The sequence below is a fragment of the Cololabis saira genome, chromosome 3, assembly GCF_033807715.1.
Source record: "Cololabis saira isolate AMF1-May2022 chromosome 3, fColSai1.1, whole genome shotgun sequence".
Classification (NCBI taxonomy): domain Eukaryota; kingdom Metazoa; phylum Chordata; class Actinopteri; order Beloniformes; family Belonidae; genus Cololabis; species Cololabis saira.
The window spans coordinates 20,578,454-20,600,710 of NC_084589.1; the positions used below are offsets into that span (position 1 = coordinate 20,578,454).

General features: G+C 38.5%; 1 protein-coding gene across 9 annotated transcripts in view; it reads left to right on the forward strand.

Moving 5' to 3' along the window:
- The window catches only part of LOC133427240 (focal adhesion kinase 1-like), a 63,578-nt gene that overhangs the window by 32,043 nt on the left and 9,278 nt on the right, over positions 1–22,257 (forward strand). For 6 of the 9 annotated variants that reach the window (XM_061716457.1, XM_061716452.1, XM_061716451.1 and 3 more), the window contains 12 exons: positions 808–905; positions 1,073–1,157; positions 1,281–1,381; positions 2,019–2,134; positions 2,479–2,579; positions 2,728–2,817; positions 3,041–3,245; positions 12,606–12,717; positions 19,058–19,135; positions 19,257–19,445; positions 19,667–19,684; positions 19,936–20,061. In XM_061716457.1, the coding sequence (XP_061572441.1) occupies positions 808–905; positions 1,073–1,157; positions 1,281–1,381; positions 2,019–2,134; positions 2,479–2,579; positions 2,728–2,817; positions 3,041–3,245; positions 12,606–12,717; positions 19,058–19,135; positions 19,257–19,445; positions 19,667–19,684; positions 19,936–20,061 (1,319 nt within the window). The remainder of the gene's footprint in view (positions 1–807; positions 906–1,072; positions 1,158–1,280; positions 1,382–2,018; positions 2,135–2,478; positions 2,580–2,727; positions 2,818–3,040; positions 3,246–12,605; positions 12,718–19,057; positions 19,136–19,256; positions 19,446–19,666; positions 19,685–19,935; positions 20,062–22,257) is intronic. The other 3 variants (XM_061716458.1, XM_061716454.1, XM_061716459.1) reach the window with 3 other exon arrangements.

Below are 22,257 nucleotides of genomic sequence, written 5' to 3' on the forward strand. Positions count from 1 at the left end.
AGCTTCATGTTATATTCATATTTTTATTACAATGGACAAAGTCAGGTCAACATTGTAACGCCTGTTAGGCAGAGCAAACCACCAGCTTTCAACAGCCTATGTTTCACAGACCCTTTGAATGACCATGGTTAGACTTTTCTTTCTTTTCTTCAAGAAAATACTGAATGAATCACGTTTTAAATCAGCCTGGGTGCATTTAATTCTTAAAAAAATAATGTTCTTTATTATACAATCCACCTGACTTTATCCATGTTATATTTAACTCAAGGTTCAGGGGTAATTCATGTTCACTTGTATATTGAGTTTGATTGGCTGTTGTTCGTCCGTGTTACATGGCATGTCTAGCTGTGGTTTGCTGATGCTATTTTTGCATGCTGTTGAAAAGCTATGCCAATCGCAATAAAACCAAGCTTGTCAGAGTCGATGTCAAGACTATTAAACATACAGTACAGACCAAAGGTTTGGACACATTTCCCCATTTGTTTGAATGAGAAAGTGTGTCCAAACTTTTGGTCTGTACTGTATATTACCAGAAAAGACATCAAATTTCACATATGACATTATTGAGTTGCTTTTTGTTGACATCAATGAACTGTCATACAAACTGAAATAAGTTATTTAGAAAAGATTAAGCTGAATAGTCAAGGGGAAACTGTTAAGCGCTCTAACAAGCTTGGAAAGTTCAAAACCTCTGTGTATGAAATCACCATATTTTTGCAGTTGATCTGAAAGTGTATTCTGTTTGTTCTCATATGTTTGTCCATCCATATCTGTGCGTGTTTTCATGACGATGCATGTTATATCTAGCACGGGACTATGAGATTCAGCGGGATTGTATTGAGTTGGGACGCTGCATTGGTGAAGGTCAATTTGGAGACGTCCATCAAGGAGTCTACATCAGCCCGGTATGTACTGTAGTGTCTGCCTCTTGTAGAACACAAAGGTTTATTTGTTTCACAATCAAAGACAGTTTGGCGGATAAATAAATGTAATAATACACATGAATATATTGCCCGTGGATGTCTCTGTAATGCAACTGCGGATTTTGTTTGGATGCATTTGTTTCTTGCAGGAGAACCCAGCTCTATCTGTGGCAGTCAAGACGTGCAAGAACTCCACATCAGACAGTGTCAGGGAAAAATTTCTCCAGGAAGCATGTAAGATTCTGATCTGACATTAGCTAAGTGTACAGTAGATGGGGATAATGATAAATGATCTCAATAAGAACAACTCTATATGTAATTTGTAAATAGTGAAACACTCTGTGCTTCTCCCTTCAGTGACCATGCGTCAGTTTGACCATCCTCACATTGTGAAATTGATGGGAGTCATCACTGAGAATCCGGTGTGGATCATCATGGAGCTCTGCACACTCGGGGAGGTAGGACATGATGTTAACTTACACAAAGTTGTGCATGCATTTTAAAAGATCATTTGAAGCATCTTTGAAATACATGTACGGGCTACATGTTGAAGTAGAAAAGTTTCATTTTAAGCCACATTTATTCAAAAGTCTAATTTAAAGGACAAATTATGAAAGGAAAACATCTTGCAGGGGGAAATGTTAAACTGTGTACTTTTTAGATGTTTTCAAGTGAATTAAACACATTTCTTTTCCAGGTTTTTGTCTTACTTGTGATGTATTTTGACATTTTTGAACTGTGGTATTTAGTTTCATAGGAAGTAAAAATCATCTTTTAAAGACATAGTTTTTTTCTCAGAATTAAATTTAGTTTGGTTTAATGCAACTTTCATCAAATAGTTTTTGCTTTGTTGCTTATTTTATACAACTTTGTACCTTTTTATCTGTTATCACACTTTTTCGTTTCTTGATTTACTAATTTATTTACATTTCTTTTTCAATTTCCAACTTCCCATATTTCATTTTAAACTCTTTCACATTAATTTTCTTGTTTTTTTTTCTCTTTATTTTTGCATATTTTTATATTCAGTCAAAGTGTTTCTTACACCCCCTCTCACATGTTTTTCCTGCATTCTCCCCCCTTTCTTCTCCACAGCTACGATCATTTCTCCAGGTTAGGAAATACAGTCTAGACCTGGCAACCCTCATCTTGTACTCTTACCAGCTCAGCACAGCTTTGGCGTACCTGGAGAGCAAACGCTTTGTACACAGGTATAAATGAGCACATGTTGAAACAGTACAACATGCTACCATCATAATAGTGCATCAATTTTAACAGATAATTCATACCAAGTAGTTATCACTCTAAATAGTTGTTTGTAATAAAATAGGTCAGCCATTTTTCAGTGACCATGACATTATTGTAAATATCCACGATCCACTGTTGCCACCTACTGGACAAAGTCAATCAGTGAAACACTGATGTTCTGTTGAAAACAAGCGTATTTTTACTTGGGTAAAAACTGCTCTGCCTACAGTACATGAAAATGTCATGTAGTGTAAATGTCAGCAGGTCTCACTTGTCCTGTAACTCTGTTTGCCCCCACCCCCCCCAGGGACATCGCAGCGCGAAATGTCTTGGTATCTACGGTCGACTGTGTAAAGCTGGGAGACTTTGGTTTGTCACGATACATGGAAGATAGCTCGTATTATAAAGGTAATGCGGTATAAAATCAACACTACAGGCACTTGGAAGTTTCTTTGTTTGATCAGACGGGAATGAGCTCCTTTGTTATATGTAGGAGGATTATGAACTGGAATGATCAGTGAAGTAAAACTCTTCTCTCTTTATTTCTGTTTCCCAGCATCTAAAGGTAAATTACCTATTAAATGGATGGCTCCAGAATCCATAAACTTCAGACGATTCACTACAGCCAGTGATGTCTGGATGTTTGGTAAGTTTAAGGATCCCTGGTTGTCTTCTTTTTTTTTTTTTTTTTTTCTTTTTTTCCAACTTTGTCCCGTTTTTTCTTTTGGTCCCGATTTGTTGTTTAATAGCAGCAAGCATTTACATCAGGTTTCTATTCAGTTCTACACACTGCCTGTGTTTTCACAACCTGTGTACCATCTCTTTCGGGGGGTAATTAAAATATATATATTTATATATACTGTTCACAGGCGTCTGCATGTGGGAGATTCTGATGTATGGCATCAAGCCTTTCCAGGGTGTGAAGAACAACGACGTGATTGGCAGGATAGAGAACGGCGAGCGACTGGCTATGCCCCCTCAGTGCCCTCCTACTCTCTACAGCCTGATGACGAAGTGTTGGTCTTACGACCCCAGCAAGAGGCCACGTTTTAATGAGCTCAAAACACAACTGAGGTACTGAATGAAGTTGGATTGTTGAGTACTTTGGTTTCCATTCTGTGTGTCCTTTTATAAATCTTGATCATCAAAAAATATGGTTACGACTTTACTGGTTTTGGCACAAGAGGTAGATGTATTTTACCACTTGGAAGATTCATAGTTCATTTGCTATCTTCCCCACCTGATTGTTTGTTTTCTATAATGACACTAATGCGTTCATTGGAGTGTGAATGTTTGTGTGATAGCAGGAAAAGCAGTAGTCTTTTTAGACTAAGAAATGACGTATGAATGCTGTGAACATGGGTGAGGAGTGGCTTTGACTAGTCAGCAAGACTCAGAAAGCTGTGCATGATTATGGTCCATTTACTCTTTAACTGAGCTCAACAATGTTTAAATTTCATTTGGGGGGCGTAAATCCCAGGTGGTTTTCGTTGATGAGTTCAAGCTTTTTAAGCTTTTATATCTCCAACAGCAGGTGGCGCTCTCTGCATAATATAATCACAATGTCTTGAGTTGAGAACACAGCCAGATGACTGATAATGTTGAGACACAAACAACAGCTAAAATAAATATCAGACTCATTCAATTTTTGATATTCCAACAAACAAAAATTCAGAGGAAAAGGAAATATTTAAAAAACATTTTAAATGTAGAAAAATTACTACCACAGCTAACAGATACACAGACCACAGATAACATAAATCTAAACACCCCTCCCAACTAATACTCTCTGGAAGCATCTTTTGCCTTGTATTACGGCGTCTTCGTGATTGAGGTCTGGGCTATGACTGGGGCGTTCCAAGACTTTGATTTTACTTTCCTGAAGCCATGTTCTGAATGTTTCTTTTTTTGACTAGTGCATATGCTGCTCTTTGACTCATTTTCATGTTGGAATGTGAATTCCTCTTTATTTTCAACTTTTCATTGGAGCACTGAAGGTTTTTGTGCCAAAGTTTTTCGGTATTTTGACCTATTCATTTGCCATCTATCTTGATAATAGCCATGGTTCAGTGAAGAGAAACACTCCCAAACTATAATGCGACCCCCGCCATACAATGGTATACAGTCCTGACATACCATTGATTTATTAGTCCTTGGATAATGGTCTGTATTGGCTTTTTCAAAAATGATAAACCTTTTTAGGATTAAAGTACCTGTTAGGCATTCCTATCGTTGCTTCAGTGTTGCAGTTGGTCTCTTGGTTGCCTCCCTGATAGGTGTTCTTCCTGTCCTCTCTTGAAACGTGAGGGTTGTCCTGACCTTTGAAATGTTGCTGTGGTGCCACATTTACTAATGAGTCTAAAAAGCTGCTATAATACACCGAAACAGTTAACTTAGAGAAATGCAACAATGAAGCTAAAGAAACAGCCCCATTTATGTACTACAAAGAGCTTTCTACGTATTTTCAAACCCAATTTCCTTAAAACCTTTTCTAAAATTCAAAAAAACTGAACATGTAATTTTGAATCTTTATTTAAGAGACACAAGTACAAAGGAAATGATCTTCAGTCTTTTTATAGGACAGATTAATGTCAGTATTCTCCAACAGAGCATTACTCAACAGTTTTGAAATAAGAAAATAAAAAATTGCAAAACTGCAAAGAACTTAAATCATTCAGCCAAGGTTATTCAGGGACTCTGCGGAAATGCGAATCTGTAAACCTCAAGTCTAGAAGCTCATGTTGGAGGAATGTGGCCTTTGAGCTCTCATGCAGCACAGTATGAGAAACTGTTATTTAACCATGATCATTATAACCACATAGGCACATGAGTACCTTGGAAAAGCATTCTCACTCAGCACCGTCCACTGCAGCATCCAGACATTTAACCTGAAACTTTGTTGTGCAAGGAGGCAGCCATATATCAACTCTGACCTGAAACACATCCAAGAGCTCAGGCAACGAGCTAATCTCAAATGGTTAGATAGTGGACATGTGTTCAATTGTCAGCCCATGTTTGAACTTGCTATTGGAAAACAGACTTCATCTTCTATGTGCCAAAGATGAGCCACCATCCAAGCTGTTTTTAGTGAAAAGTACATCTGTGAGGATCTGAGGGATGTATCAGTGCCCATCACATGGCTGACTTTCAAATGTGTGAAATGGGACTGGGTGATGTAGCCAAAATATCATGCTTCTGTGTTTTCAGTCAGACTGGTGATGGACACCACATCTGACGAGCACACACTGTTCAGCTAAACTCTTGTTTTAGCACAGATTCATCTTGCAAGGCTGCAACAATTAGTATCTTCAGTTCCTAAACAGACATGTAATTAAAGGGAAGGGTAATGTAACACAATGGAAAGCATTCCACCCAGCTTCTTTTGAGTTTGTGGCTGCCATCGAACAGTGTTGATATGACATGTTAAGGAGTGTAAAGAAACTAAGTTGGATTTCTATTTTGGCTTTTTCTGAGATCTGACTGTCCTGCAGGATGATAGTACTTTGAATGCTCATACATAAGTTGTCGTGGTGTGATAAGCCATTGCAGTTCTCTCTGTGCACTACAGAGGTCGCCCCTTTCTAAAATCCTCCTGGGCTCTAGTTGATTGTGTAAAGGTTTTTTTTTTTTTCTTTTTTTAAGTTTAAGCTTGCTCTCCACAGGAATCTGTGCTTTGCCTGGGTGTGGTTATCTTATTGATGTGCCATTGAAGTCCATGATTCTCTGCAACCACTGCAGTCACATACTCTCCTTTTAACATTTCACAGTCAATGAAATGGCATCAATCTCAACACTGCACTTCCTGTGTCTCCTGTTATAGAGCCACCTTTTATCATCTTTTTTTAGCGTGTGGAATCCCCACATGAAGGCGGGTAACCAATACAGAGTTTGAACAATTTACTTTCATTCCTATTGTTGTTAAAGAGTATTTATATTACTAAAGGAATCCTAGCAATGAGCTCCGGGGATGTATTTATCCACTGAGCAGGACTCCATAGTCTCAACTCAACTTCTTGTTTGAGCTGATGACATTCTGGTTGGGATGGTAACAGAGTTGTGATGATGACGGAGAAAGATTAAACAAGTCTAGATCAAGCTTTGACTCTCAATGATGTAAATGATACATCACTGCCTTAGTGCTTACCTGGAAGGAGACCATATCTATGAACCACAACTTCCCGGGCATGTTGTTATCAGATAAAGCAGAGCTAGACATCAAAATTGGTCATTCTAAGACCTACTTGGTAATCCCCAGAATGATGTAAAACACAAAATAGGAAGGGCCCAATCTTTTCATGAGTCAAATAATAATGATACTAAAAGAGGGTGCAGTTCAGATTGTGAAAGCTTTTAATCGGGTATTGAATGCAGCACTTATGATCGGTGACTCAAGAAAAACTTAAAGAAAATATCCTTTAAAAAAACTGCCTCAAGCACAGAGAAAAAGACTGATTTTAGAGCAAAAGGTTGAGATGTTTTGTGATTTGTGCCAGACATGGTAATTATATGCTAGAATCTGAAATGGTATCGGCAGCTCTGAAAATGCAAAAAAAGTTTTCTGTAAGGGGCCAGGGGCACCTGTTAGGACAGATACAGTATTAGTTTAAAGGTGATATTGTTGTGTCAGAAGAGTGAAGCAACTTTTTTTCTTTTGTTCAATACAACTTTTTTACAAATTTCATTCATGTTTTTCTTCTTCTTGGTAAACAGTAAAGGATACATGTTGGGTTCAGTCTGGGTTCAGCCAGGCTGGAAGTTTTCCTCACCATCATTACTCAACAAGTCAATATCACCAAGACATGAACAGACCTGCATTTTTTTCTTCCTTTTTGTGAGAAATGATGTGTCAGTGTTAACCCTGAAGAGTAATCAAAAAGCAAAGATGGCTAGTGTAAAGCATGAGCAGGAAGTGAAAAGCAGCTCAAACGTATTTGCAGACCGTACATGTTTTCACTTCAGGCTTATTTAAGTAAGGTCAGCTCATCAGATAAGACACTTGAGCTAGAGAGAAGCTAGGGCTTCTTACCATGTATAAGGTTTCCTTTTTTTCTTATCTTCTTTTATTTACTAAAATGACTAATTATATTCTCTTTACCTGCATCATTTGTATAAAACACAACTGTATGGATGAAATTCAACCAATTTCCAATTCATAAAAATGCAGATTGGAGACATTTTTTAATACCCTCTTTTTTTTTTTTAAATGCAGTTGCTAAACTTTTGAGTGCAGCCTGAAATATGTGAAGTAAAAGTTTTTACACTTGCACTTTGCACTTCTTTTAACTGACATGATCAGTCAGTCTCTTGCCATTTAGAGAGGGCAATTTCAGAGATATATTTTTTAAATTGACCATTTATTTATTTATTTATTTATTTATTTCTATTTTGACCTGAAAAGTGAGGTTATTGTACTGTAATATGTGAAATATGGCCAAGCCGACTGTCTTTTTTTTCTTTTTTTTTTCTCGTTTGTTTGTTTTTTGGCTGGAAAACAGTGTTCAATAACTTCATAAGTACCGGTAGTTGAAATGCAATATTTCCCTACCTTTTTGCTCACACTTAAAACTACATTAATGTAATGAAAATAACATGATATGCAGTTTGTTTTTTAAGAACATTTTTCCAGTATAAAACATTTTTCACTCAAATTCATGTTGACATGTCCAGCAAAGCAGCAGCACAGCCAGATGTTGTCATTGTTTCCTGAATTTACTCTACCTGTTAACTCTTTCTTACTCGTACAGAAACAGGAAATAAGAGGGCATTTTTAACTCATGTGGTTTTACGAGTTTGCTGAAAAGTAGCCTAACTCACACCTCTGATAGCCTCGTCATCAGCTTTTGTTGCTGTTTCTAATTCCACTCCTTTTTATGGCCTTTTTTTCCTTTCGACTTAACTATTTGTGCTTTTTTCCCTTCCTATTCTTTTGACATCTTTCAGCTTTTCATAGTATTTTCCTGATTTCACTTTCTCTTTCATAGTCTCTTTTCCTTGAGCTTTTCCTATTAATTTCACACAAACCATGTGTTTATGGTTACATGTTTTTGCAGGCTGAAAATGAGTAGAAAAGTTGCTTTGCATGAGTGCTAAGTTGACAAAATGAAGAACATTTATTCAGATTGACTCTAACAGATTGGCATATTGGAAAAATTAGAGATCCCTTAATAGCCCTCATTGAATATCTCAGATACAGAGTCAGTATTGACCATATTCATTATGGTTGCTGGCTATTAATGGGAGAAACTCTTGCCATATAAGGTTATAAAGTTTGGTCTGGCTGGCTTTTGTATCATAATATCAATTATAGGTCTCTCCTGCCAAATATGCAGCTTTCAGCTACTACTAGAGTTTTTTTTCTAGATGCAGGACCTACATGAGTGGGTTTGTGAGGGTGTTTACACAGTGGACAACTGCCAGGAGCTATAACTTTACAAAGAACAGAGGGAGGATGGGGGCAGAGAGGATTAAAGAAAGGAAAAAGCGAATCAGAACTATTGCAGCGGTGTGCTCGCACGGTCAGAGCTAGTCCACCGATGCATCTGATGCTCAGATAATTGAGCCATGTAGTCTAGCGGATGTTCAGCTGCAACAGAGCATAGTTTTATTAAACTTCCAGGGAAAAGGATGTTTGAATTGTTAACAGTTGTTTATGTTGACCCTTGGTAAGTGCTGAGTGCTTCTAGTTGTATCATTCTAATGGCTGCTTTTTCTTCTGAAACTGCGTAAGAGGATACACTGTGGTGCAGTTGGATTGGCCTTTTTCGAAGGTAAAGTATGTTCTCATCAACAAGCCGTTCTTTCACAGATTTTTTTGTTTTTTTTATTCTTTTATAGGGACTAATAATTGACGTCCAACGTGTAGAGAGTAGTGTTTGAGATGTAGTCCTCTATTAAAGGATTTCTTATCTTATCTTATCTTAGTGGATCCTCCAGTACCTATAAGTTAATTCTGAGTCCTCAGCTTCACTAAATGCTCAACCTTTTTTTTTCTGTTTGTAAAATCATCCACCAGCTCTTGGAACTGGATGTTTTACGTATATCAGAAACTTTAAATGCTTTCATACATGTACATCTTTTATTTCACTGTGGAAGGCAATACATGACTGAGAGAGCATATTTCAGTCTTCTGAGTTTAGGATTTAGATTTTTAGTGATTGATGTAGCAGACATAATTGATTGGCTTCTTTTCATTGGTGGTTCAAAAGATGAGGAACCTCCTCGTAGACATTTGTTGTGACACATGGCTGAGGAATGTGTATGTGCAGTGCTTTTCCAGAACGCCTGAATGGACAGGCAATTGGACCAGGTGGAATGAAGGTAATCCTCTATGGTGTTTAGAGCACACATATGATGTTGGGTTTTTTGAAGTTGACACAATTTCCGGTGGTCTTAATTGAGCTGTCCCATGCTTTGGAGGTAATGACACAGATATCACAGCATCTACACCACATGTAGCTTTGATAGCCCCGTGCTTTTCTGTTGGTCCATTTGTGCATTATGTTTTATCTTCTAGGGGTCACTTTGAACTGTTAGGATAGGATAGGTTTCACATATGAGTGTAAGTTAGTTTTTTTGTAATGGTAGATACCATTTTAGAGTGCATATGTAAAGAGAGATGTTGTGTTCTATAGCAAATGGGTAATCGGGTAAAAAAGTAATAAAATACAACACCATCAAGGTGTCAGATTTCCTTGATGAAGATTTGGCTAAAGTTTATAATCCATAATGTTTGTATTTTTACAGAAACCTGTAGAACTAAGACAGCTTGATAAATGATACATCATCAGATCTAGGAGGCCCCAAAAAAGGCCCAGCAAAGACTGTACTTCCTGAGGGTTCTCAGGAAGTACAATATCAAGGAAAAACTGCTGGTGTTTTCTACAAGTGCTCCATAGAGAGCATACTGACGTATTGTATCCGTGTATGGTATACCAGTAGCACGGTGGCTCAAAGGAAGACTACTAAGAGTTGTGAATACAGCCCAAAAAATCATGGGCTGCCCTCTCCCCTCACTGGAGGACTTGCACAGCGGCCGTTGTCTTCAAAAAGTAAGATGTATCACAAAAGACACTTCTCACCCTGGACACTCTTTACACTGTTGCCTTCAGGTAAACGGTACAGAGCAATAAAAACAATAACTAACAGACTCAGAGACAGATTTGTTTGATATGAAATCCCTGGTGATTATCCTTTTCAAGAAGTTCCATCGGAGCCAGGACCGGAGTTTTCAGACAACCTGATTTTTTTGAATATGTTGAGTAAGAATTGAGAGCCCTCCATGCTGTCTCTGTTTCTGCAAAGGGGATCCTTTTATTTATGATTTTCTAATGATTTCATGATGATTTATTTTAAAGGTACTGACTAGATTATACCAGGACCTTTTTTTTTGGTGTGCACTTTTATAGCATCTTTATAACCTTGTCTCAGTTCTACAAACCTGCCTTGCGATGGATTTCTCATTCACCCATTTACACTCACAGCATTTGGGACAGTTGACAAATCTTCTCTCTTTGACAAATGCACCAGACACTACTCAAGTTAATTTTTTCATCCCTGCATTACACTTACCGGTACGCTTTTGGGGATACTTAGGTGATGTAGTGAATGAGTGGATACTTTGCCACTTTGTAGTTGGAGAACCTGTCTCAGAAAATCATGAAACTGCTCAGTCATCCCATCCTGAGTAAATAAACAAAGGGGGGGCTTGTTGTTCCAGATGCTGTGGGGGAGGAAACATGCGTGTTGCAAGGTCTGATTGTATCATCATGTTCATGGGTGATGTAATTTACCATTTACCATGTTAAGCAAGATTTAGTCTAATCCTATCTGAATTTCTAATGAACTGAACACTTTCATCAACAGACATGAAATACAAATCCCAAGGAAGAAAACTGTTTATAGTTCATTTGTATTTACATTTTTCTTAGTTTAACTACTAACGAACAATGTGAGAAAACCGATGAAATAAGATATGAAATCAAAACTGCTCTTATATACAAAAACTTTTAGCATAAAGGTGCAAAATACATGTATGAGGGGGGGGGGGGGGGAATTAGTGGACTGAATGTGGAAAAATTATTTACGATTTAATGTTTTAAACTGTCTAATGTAAGAAGATAATAAATTGTAAGTCCTAATTTGAATAACTTATATCATTAAGCAGTTGTACACAACACGATTTTGTAAGACAGCATTTAGTGTGTCTTTATCATAGTGGAGGGTTGCCTCATATGCTAATCTTGTTGTAGAGAAAGTGACTGTGTGTTGTGACAGAAGAAAAGAGCAGAGACTGACATGGACAGGTGCAAGGGTACTCAGCAGGAGACAACAGAACAGGAGGGCAGTGATGTTACTAGAAATAGCTCTTACACCCGTGTTGAGGGAAGGCGAGTAGACTGAGCGTGTGTCAGCGCTGAATTTGTAAATGCTGGATGGTTTGACAGTACGGTCCTACAGTCCTACGGAAGAGCAGCTCCTCCGAATTGCCTCCTTCGTCTGAGATATAGGGTTTGGTTTCCTCTCGCCTCAATTTTCCATGGAAGTGGGTCAGTATAAGTATTTTATCAAGTTCAGTGTGTTATGCTTTGCTATATACTTTCTGAAAATGCTGGGTAACGGTTGTGGGGCATTGCTTATTTAGTCAGTGATTCAGCAATGTTTTTGAGCAATGTAAGTCAAAGATTTACTGTGTTGGGTCTGCATGAATTTCCATGAAACTGCAGCACACACATCATATTGATAGTTTGTGTGAATGTACAGTGAATTGTAAAACTGAAACAGGCATTTTCCCCCAAATTCAGTATTGTCAAAAACAAAAATGTTGAAGTTAAAGTAGATGATGCTTTACAAAAAAAGAGATCCCAAAACTCCTGTCAGATGGATGAAGCAATTCAGTTTTTCAGGCATCTGAACTGTTGAGTGGTTCAATTACTCTTGGTAGCTTGCAGGATGCTATTAGGAATTATTTGAGTGTTCAGCAATGAACACTTGTGGTCAGAGGCAGCAATAATTCGCTCCATTTGAATGTACATAATCAGTTTGTACAGTGTGTGAAGAATGCTCCATATGCAGAAGTTTGGATAAACTCACAGCGCTGTGTAATAAAACCGCAACACAGAGAACAATGTAGGACCCACGGTGACAAATGTGTCACGCTGCCTTTAAATGTCCTAAAAAGTTCCTTACATATATAGTCCACTTGATCTGGGTTCTGCACCCTATAATTTTTCTTCAAGAATAAATGGGTTTTTATGGGGTTCTATAATAATGAACAGAAAATGTAAGGGATGTAAGTGTTTTCTTCCTGATAATGGCACCTGGCAGAAGATGAACAACAAATCAGTATATAGTACTGGGTGTGATGGTCAAAGGAGTATAATGCCTTATGTCTATGAATAATAACATTGTTTTTGTTTTTCTTTCCTTTCATGTCAGCACGATATTAGAGGAAGAGAAGCTCCAGCAGAAAGAGAGGAACAGGATGGAGATGAGAAGACAGGTCACTGTTTCCTGGGACTCTGGAGGGTCTGATGAAGCACCACCAAAAGTAAGACACCACTACACCACTATTTTTGTTAGCCTCTTGCTGTGTGTATGGGTGTAAAATAGTTTGCTATGTTAATAGCATTCCTTTTCTTTTTTTTCTCTGTCTTTATTCAGACCTTTCAGATACAAGGTCATTTTTTTTTCTGTCTGATCTCAATAAAGGAGTAAAAATGGCTGAAAAAGTATATTGAATCTTCTTCTACCTGTCTGATTATACAGTACTTGGCCAAACCATCCTAAGTCTCCATTCTAAGTTTGATTAGTGATTCTCCAAGATCTTGTATAGATGTTTGGAGATTTTGGCTGCTGTGTAAGTCATCCCCTGTACTCAAGAGTTGGGTTCTGTAATCTTGTACAGAAAACTATCTTGTTGGAAAGGCGAGTACATTCAGGTCAGCTGACCTCAGTTTCTGGACACATAGCATTGTTGAACCAATCGAAGTAAGACCGGATCAAAACAGAGCTCTCACAGTTTTGTACAGTAGGCACTAGACATAATGGGTGCATCACTTCATGCACCCTCCTTAATCTGAAGTGACCATCATATCAAATTTCATGGCCTTTTTCCTTTGTTCGGCGCTCAATCTCTGAAGCGTTTTGTGTTTTGATTACCCTCAATGATAACTTGATATCTTAAGGCCTCACTGGCATTTAGTCCCAGTACTTTGAGCTCTCTTTCCACTCTGTGTGTACAAAATTATTTTGCTTTCACTATTGAACATTGCCATGAGTTTTAAAGCAGATTTTCTTAAATTAGATTTTACCAAATGTTTAGATGATATCTGATTACGAGAAGTTGAGATTTTTTTTCCCCAACCACTTATCTTCCTCAAATATGACGGTTCACCACAGTTCCTCCAGGTTTTAATAATGCGTTAGACAGCTCTTCACTCAGGTTCTGTAGTTTCAACAGTGTCCATCATTGTTCTGTTTGTTTGATGTCGACCAATAATTTGACCCTTCTGAAACAGAGTAACATATTTTCCATGGCCACAGGATGTGTCTTTTGACATTGTTGTTTAATGAGAGGCTACTCACCGCATCAGTTTGGGTTAAATAAACTGTTGTCGGCCGAAAAATATTAATCCCTGCAGTAATTTTCCAGTGGGATCATCTTGCCTGGTGGTTCAGCTAAAGCCAGGCTGTGACTTTTTTTGACCAGGCAAGGAATATCATATTTTCAACTTTGCTCATCCAGCACTTGTTTGTTCGACACGGTGCAGTTTTCTTGTTACATTGATATATCGTTTTTACGGTGGAATGACTTGTGAGGAAAGAAATATTTAACTACAAAAGACTTACTGAGCTCTTAGATGGTTGCACATATTTTCATCTTTCAGTAAAAGCAGAGTGAATGCCCTTGAGTTGTTCAATAACCTTAACCACAAAGAAGTTGTTTTCAGCTGCTTCCATCCACTTTCAGCATCTTTCACACCACCACTCCTCGCTCATGTGAATTGTTTTGATGATATGATTTGTTGTGAAAGAACTATGATTAATGTACCTCACCTGATTTTCTTTTCAATCTCATGTGCACACTTGCTCTCCTCATCAAGTGATTGATGTCTGAATGCTGTTGCTTTAATAGATGATGAAGCCGTTAATCATGCATGTCTCATTTCAGAAGAGAGGTTTATGTGTGTGTTTATGTGCTTAATTTTTGTCTATCTTGCTGGGTTACACATGGGTAAAAAGTCTGCAACCTTTTCCAAGAAGAGAAAGAAATGAGGTTGTCCTTCAGATGAATAACTTGTTTAAGAAAAAAAAAAAGACTTTTAAACTGTAGTCAAGGTTGATGTCCTGCTTTGCAAAAAAAAAATACAACTCAGTTTAGATATGGCATCGCTTGTTAATAATTCTTTGTACATCTGAAAACCCCACCTCCACCTCCCAGCTTGTTGCCCCAGCTTCTGGTTCACACCCCATATTACTGCCGCCACTTCTCTGTTGTCAGCATCTCTTAACTGCTTCATTTGGTTACAACTAAAGCCATTTTTCATGAACAGCAGTTCAGGTGGCTGAGAGATGTGGTTTTTAAAGCTTTCCGTTATTCAGCCGTCCATGTTTAAAAACTGAATTTAGTTGCTATTATAAGGTATTGAAAATTATAACCTTTTCATTTAATAGACAACAAAAGTAATTAAAACAAAGCAGCAATCTAGTAACTAATTTAGATATATTCTTCAAAAGTATTTACAACAGGGCTTGGAATGAAGGCGTATACATTTCTTACCTTGGTTCAGCCGTCTTTTCCACCTGAATACTACACATCTTTGCCTTGTGTGATACTTTTTTTTTCTTTCCTACGTGTCCCTCCTCTGCTTTTGTCTCTCTGTTTGCAGCCCAGCCACCATCCCTCACCGCAGCCCACCTTCAGTCAGGATTGCGTTTCTACCCCTCCTCATTGCCAACAAAACCAGCTCTTTGCCTCACAGCTTTCCTTCTGCATTGGAAAGCCTCCACCACCCCCCTGCCCCTCCTCTTGTCCACCTCCACTCTGCTCATTACCTCAGAAATGTCCCCATAGCTTTTCATATTCTGCTCTTCAGTCTCCATCACCTTGTGTTCAAAGTTTCACTTGCTACAGTTGCTCTTTGTCTCAGTATAAGGCCAAATTAAATCCTGAGTGTAAACCGTATCCCTCGTTGTTGCTCCAGGCTTCACCTCACATATGCTCGAACAGTCTGTCCAACAGCAGCTGCCCCCACAACACAAATCTACCAGCTAATGGCTACATGCGTAGCTCATCCCAATCAGACAGCTCCCACTCCTATCCTCTGTACTTTTCTTCACTCCAGGCCCGATCTAGTTTGAACTTTGACTCTCTGCCCAGCACCGCGTCAAGTGCTCGTCCCCACACTCTCCAAATGATCCAGTCCAAGTCAACTTCTTATCCTGAAACTCTGCTGTTCCCCTGCGTTCACCCTGACAGCCAGACTAATCCCAGTGCCTCCCTTCAACCTGACTTTGACCCAGAGACCCGACACCCTGCTGTGCAGTCATGTGGGAGGCCCCCACTGGTCCATCCACCCACAGAGAAAGTCCATTCAGTGCTCACAGCCTGCAATCTGTCCTCTAACAAGCAACTTCCATCCATCCCAACATCCACACTGCCTGTAAATATCCACACATTGTTTTCCATCCCCTATTCTGAAAGACTCTTGTCCAGTGTGTTGAAGGCAGGTGCTGAGCTGCTGGATAGCACTGGAGCCTTTTCTAAGAACCAAACCAAACCTGTGTATACCCTCACCTGCCACTTTATTAGGTACACTTGGTATAACTGATAAAGGGGTGAATGTATGATTGGACAGATTTGTATTTAGTTGTTTTTTTATGATGCAACACTCTACTTGTGAACGCTATCTTTTGCCAGATTTGAAATGTAAAAGTGTTTTTGGGTTTGGTTTTCAAGAGTTTAATGCTCAAAACTTCCAAACATCTTTTTTATGTCTTGAAATAACACAAACCATTTCCCACTGTAGAAAGAGTTGTATTATTGGACGAGTAACAGACAAAATAATGATCTCTGGGTCTTTCAATTTTTTAACCTTTGACCAGTCAGTCTTTAGCAAAACCTCCATGTCCCAAAAACAAGCGGCGATGTTGCACCATCTCTTGACATTTAGCTTCAATATTCCAGGTCAAGCACCATCAAACCAATCTTTTGTGTTTTACTGGAATATATGGCTTTTGCTCGTTCACTATATAATCGATTTTCAACCCAGTAAAATCTGCATGGATCAGCTGAGCATGTTTTAACTACATCGGTGACATGCTTTAACTATCTCAGATATGTAGATAAAATGTTCTTTCTTTTATGACCGAATGTGTCGACTTTGTTTTGCCTGTATCAGGGGAGGGCTCCTTAGATTCTCACACTTTATTTCAAGTTGTTCAGGATGGCTGTGTTAAATCCTAAATCCATTCTTCTACTAAGTTCTACTCATGTCGCACATGTGTTGAGCCTCCTACATGGTTTCTATGTCCATGATAGGTCTGTTGTCCGAACTGATTTGGACAACAGACCTGGTAGTTCTGCTGATAGCACCTCGCGGGCTGGCTGCACTGAGGGTTCCCGTCCATGGGCATGGAGTCAATCTTCTTTACAGCAGCACAGCTGAGCTGATTACTCTGTTGCAAACTCACAAATGCAGGCTCACAGTGGGAAGTGGGGGTCCCTTGCAGATGACAGGATTTAGTCTTCATACACGCAGAAATAGAGAAACACATTGTTGTCTCTGTTGGTCACCTTTTAGATATCACACAGATTTTAATTTGCATTTTAAAATGACATCAAAGCCATTCTTACACAAAATGGGAATGATTTTGACTGAAGAGATAAAACATTTACAATACAAACCTTTCCCACTCTCTAGGTCTATGTCTCAGCAGTGTTTAAGGGCAGAGCTTTCTTTGATAACACATACAGTAATTCATCTGTTCCTTATTATTTGTTGAATTAATTTACATGTAGACATTTATTTCTGAATCTTAATAAGAATGTATGTTTAGTGTTTCTTTAAGACAGTAATCATAAATACACAGAGCTTGCTGAAAGGTCTGTCTTCACCTTCTTTATTACAGCGTTACCTTGAACTAGGTTTTAGTTGTAAGCCTGTCGTACTACTCATAACTCAACTTGAGCCGTCAAAATATCGGACCCCCTCCAGACTATTTTTCATATCTGATAATGGTGAGTCGTAAAAGTGAGTTGCTTTCATTTGGCCTTCTGTTCTGCTCAGCTCCAGTCTGGCAGACAGACCTAAATCCTCACAGCGGTTGTAATCGTACATGAAACATTCCAGTTTCAGAGCTGTTACCGTATATTTGCCCCACACTGTTGCCCTCTGTGGTGATGGATGTGTGTGGAGGAGTCGGTGAGCTTTAGCCCTGAGTGATACATGATGGAAAAAAGAGCTTTAACTACACTGCGCTACACATCATTCTTTCAGTCTTTAAATTGAACTGAATGTTTGATTTGTATATGTTTCACAAATATATATTAATTTAAAAAGATTTCTCTTTACTTTGTTTTTAAAAGTGTGCTCCTTGAAAATTCTTCATTTTTAAAATACAGTACTTAAGGGCCTTGGCTTTTCAGACGGTTTTATTTTTTCACACCAGGCCCAACAGCATTTACATTTACCTTGACTCTTGAAAAACCGTTGATTAACTCCAGTCACTCTGACCCCACGTTTGTCTCTCCATTTTTAAACTGGGCATTCCCTGGGAAATCTTTCTCCCTAGTGATTGACTGCCACAAGAAAGCCAGTCTGCTGGTGCAGATACTATCTTCCAAATATGACGATCCGTCTCTCTTCTTATGTGTGAGCTTGTTCACAATCGTGATGTTTGTTCCCGTCTGTCGGTCTCGCGTCTGCACACTCAAAGCTCGTGTATGTCTCGTCTTCAATGTTTTGTCTTGTCTACTTCTCTTTGTTCTTTCTCCTTCCTTCCTCCTTTTTTCCTTTTCTTGCCTTTTTTATTTATTTTCTACTTTTTTCTATTCCCTTTCCTCCTCCCTCCCTGCGTGTCTCTGTGTCTGTCTTGCTGTCGGAGGTGTGGTCCAGAGAAAGCTACTGTGAGACACTGTGGAAGGTAGCAGTTGCAACACTGTTGTTACAGCATTTATGTCTGCGTTGCCTCATTGGGAGAAATGTTTCCAGTCATTCAAAGAGACAAAACTTTTCATCAACTTCCAGTGACTTCATCTCAACAAGCCAACAGAAGAACCAACATAGTGGGTTCACCAAGCACTTCTGTTTTTAGCTGAAAGTACTAGAAAGGGGGAAATCAGTCGATAAACTCTTTCTGTGGTCAACATAATCCAGCAGAAGCCTGAGATGTATTGTATTTTAAATGATATACAACACTGAACTCCCCATTTGTTACACTGATTGCCTCACTCATCCTGCTCAGCAGCAGGACAACCAGTACAGTTTGTGCTTCAAAGAGAGGTCTTTGGTGAACACGCAACACTCTTTGTACACACCTGCATTGCATCTAACCAGTGATCAATAGTCCAGAAATATAAAAAATGTTGTTGTTTTATTTTTTTAATTATTATTTGTTTTGTTTTTTTACCAAGTAGTCCATGGGTGGTTGTGTTTGAAGCATAGGAGCAGTATTTTGTGCCAGTTCAACTAACTGCTTGGTGGACTTGCAGCCCAGTGGGTGTTCCCTGTTTTGATTGACAGCTAACCCGGCCACACAAACAGCTCCCAGGGGTTTGTGTGTTGAGTGTCTGAATGTACCATCCTCTAACATTTAATTTGGGAAAAAGATGAACAAGCATCATACCTGTGCTTTTCTTCCTTCTACTCTCTTCTTTCTCTCTGTAGCCGAGTAGACCAGGTTACCCCAGCCCTCGCTCGAGTGAAGGTTTTTATCCTAGTCCCCAACATCCTGGACACTACCAGGTTTGTATACAAGCTCTTGTATTTTCTGCAGAACCGTTTTTCTTACGTAATTCAAAGCTTAAAAGAGAACTGATACCACAGTAACCAAGTGTCTTGTTTTCTGTCTTCCTTCCTGTGTCAGATGGCGGGGTATCCTGGCCCTCACACCCTCCCCTCCGTGCCCAGCGCCCTGTACCCTCCACAAGCTGCTATGCTGGAGACGCACCATGCACACACACACCCCCGCCACCATGTCCACACTCACTCGCACGCACAGCACCTTCCCCAGCCACATCCGCAAGACATGGCATTATGGGGCTCTGCTATGGAGGTAAGAGAGCACTTTGACATTCTCTCTCTCTCACACACGCACGCACACACACATGTAAGGCTGGTTTTTATCATTTACTGTCATGGGCAGTGCCAGTACATCATGAATCTCTCTGAAAGCTTTTCTTTGTTTCATGACTTTAAAAGACGTCAAATTTGCATTTAAAAGTTTTAAAATAGTGAGAACTATTGTACACAAAATCTTTTTTCATCTCCATACAGATTTACTTGAAAGAAAAGGTTTGGGTCCCAGATTACTCATATATGTATTGTGGTACAAATCAGCACCCCATTGCCTTCCATTATTATTTGAATTTATTTTTTTTAGTGTGTGTGCTTCCACCATCTCAGTTCTGTCTGTCTTTGTTTTGTTGTCTGTTGACTGTGCGCATGTTTCTCTTCTTGTCTACGTGTTTGTGTTACACCATGTTTGTGTGCATGACCGTTGTGCTACGCTTGTTGTACTTTTGTTTGCGCCTCTGCGTGCATAGGACTTGGCAGTAGACATGCAGCAGTGTGTAGGCCAGCAGTGCCTGTTAATGGAGGAACAGCTGATGATACAACAGCAGCAGATGGAGGAGGATCAGAGGTGGCTGGAAGAGGAGGAAAGGCTGCTGGTAACACACACGGCACACACATGGAAGCAGGACTCACAAGTGACACATGCACAACAACATGTAACTGTAGGTGTGCAGTAGTTTAACACACTACTGCTTATTTCTGTTCTGCAGGTGTATGAGCAGATTAACAAAGTTTTGTTCACAAAATACAACAAGCTTTTTGTATTTCTGCAATTTTAGGATGTTTCATCCTCAAGCATAAAGATTGAACAAAAAAAAAATGTATCTGTATAATTGTGATCGTTTTTTTCTTTACAAGAACCATTTTTAACGGATCTCCTGTATTGTTGTTGTTTTTACTACAGCATCGTTTTTGCATGGCATGTTAGATCAAAGATGTCATGCTTACTTGCTGTTGTGCTATTTGTTTTATTCAGTTACGCTGTTTCTTAGTTTCTTCTTGCATGCTGTCTTATTTTTGTAAATATGTTATGTCATCTTTCTGAAAATCACCTTTTCAGTGCAGCATACTTAAGCCGTTACTCATTATTAAACTAAAAAATGGATTTGGAATCTTGCAATGAACTATTTCACGTAAATTGGATGATGTCATGCTTGTCTTTTCTACAACTAATTCGATAAAGTTTTGACAGAGTCTGTGGAGCATTTGTATTAACTGTAGTTAAAATAAATGCAGATTTATAAAGTGCTACAAGAAGCACAAAGAGAATAAAAAGCAATGAAACAAGTTAGCGGTCACAGCCTTAACTGATGATGTTGCTGAATCATCACCGGTGTTATAAAACCTTTCAGATCTTATTCTAGACATATTCACATTTTGTTATGTTTAAAGAGATTTTTTTTTTCCAAAACTGAAGCCTTAATTAAAATTGATTGCTTTTTATTTATTTATTTATTTATTTATTTGACAGGAACTGTGCACAATTTTTACAATTGCACCGGAGTTAGTTGCAGCTAATTTGCGTCTGGAGTCCCTGGATAGACAAAACAAACAGATCAACACAGTAGGGAAGACATAATGAATACATACTGTAGGAGAACTTTGGATGAGCAAATATCAGATCATGACAATACAATAGAAAACCAATCTCAAGAAAAATGCTTTATAAGATTTGTATGTTACAATAATACATTAGAATATGCATTTTCTCTTTAACAATATAAATAGTGATTTGACAACAGTTAGAATCCCTAGAAAGTACTCTGTGGCAAAAAATATAAATTGTACAGAGGCAAAGACATTAATTTATGATTACACATTTGTGTTCACTTAACCAGAGCAAAATTTAATATTTTTGTAGAAACGCTAACATTGAGGCAGGTTTTAGGTTGAAACCAGCGGCAGTGTCGAGCAACCTTTTTTAAAGTTCTTGTAAAACAGCTATTTGAGGTGAGTATTTGCAGATAAAAAGGATTATCAACACTTCAGGAAATCACAGTCCTAAAATATCATGGCGAATAAAAACAAAATAAATTTGTTGTCATTGATGCCTAATTACTGTTGTTAGTGACAACAAAACGTATGAAACCTCTACACTGACGTCATGGTGCTGCTGTCATTGGGACTGCTGGTTGATCTCCTGCAATAAGCCACAATTATCAAAGGACGTTATTTAAAGCTATACTATAGAGAGGATGGAAAGAGTTTCACTTTCTTGGCGATTCTTTTCGATTCTTCTCCATGTTTTGACTTCAGGTTGTTACCTGAATGAATCATGGGACAAACATAACTTCAAGTAATCAATGAATCAAACAATTTTCATTCCCCTTGTCAAATCTGATTTCTTTTGTTATATATCTCAAATTTGATGATTTAGCTCCTAATTAATGTACAGAAATATTTGTCTCTTTTTATATTTCTGCTGTGCACCTTCACCAACTTCACCATCAACCCTATACTGTCCACCATGGCTTCACAAAAGTGCTTACCTCTGTTGGTAATATTATAAATGTTTATGTTTGTTGGACACAGTATTTCCGTCTCAACTATAAATGCAAATATGCACTTGCAAAAAAACTCACATCGGCAGAGGACAATTACAGAGAAGGGCACGACATGCATCATACAACTTCCTGGCTCCCCAAAACAATTATACAGATTTCTACTAGGGATTCTTTAAGAAGCAGCACTTTGAATGTCTGTGCTGCAAAGCTGTGTGTTATGAACTCGCATGTTTTATTTCCTGCATTTATGTGATTTAAATTTCTCCTGTCTTAAACTCAATTAGAGCC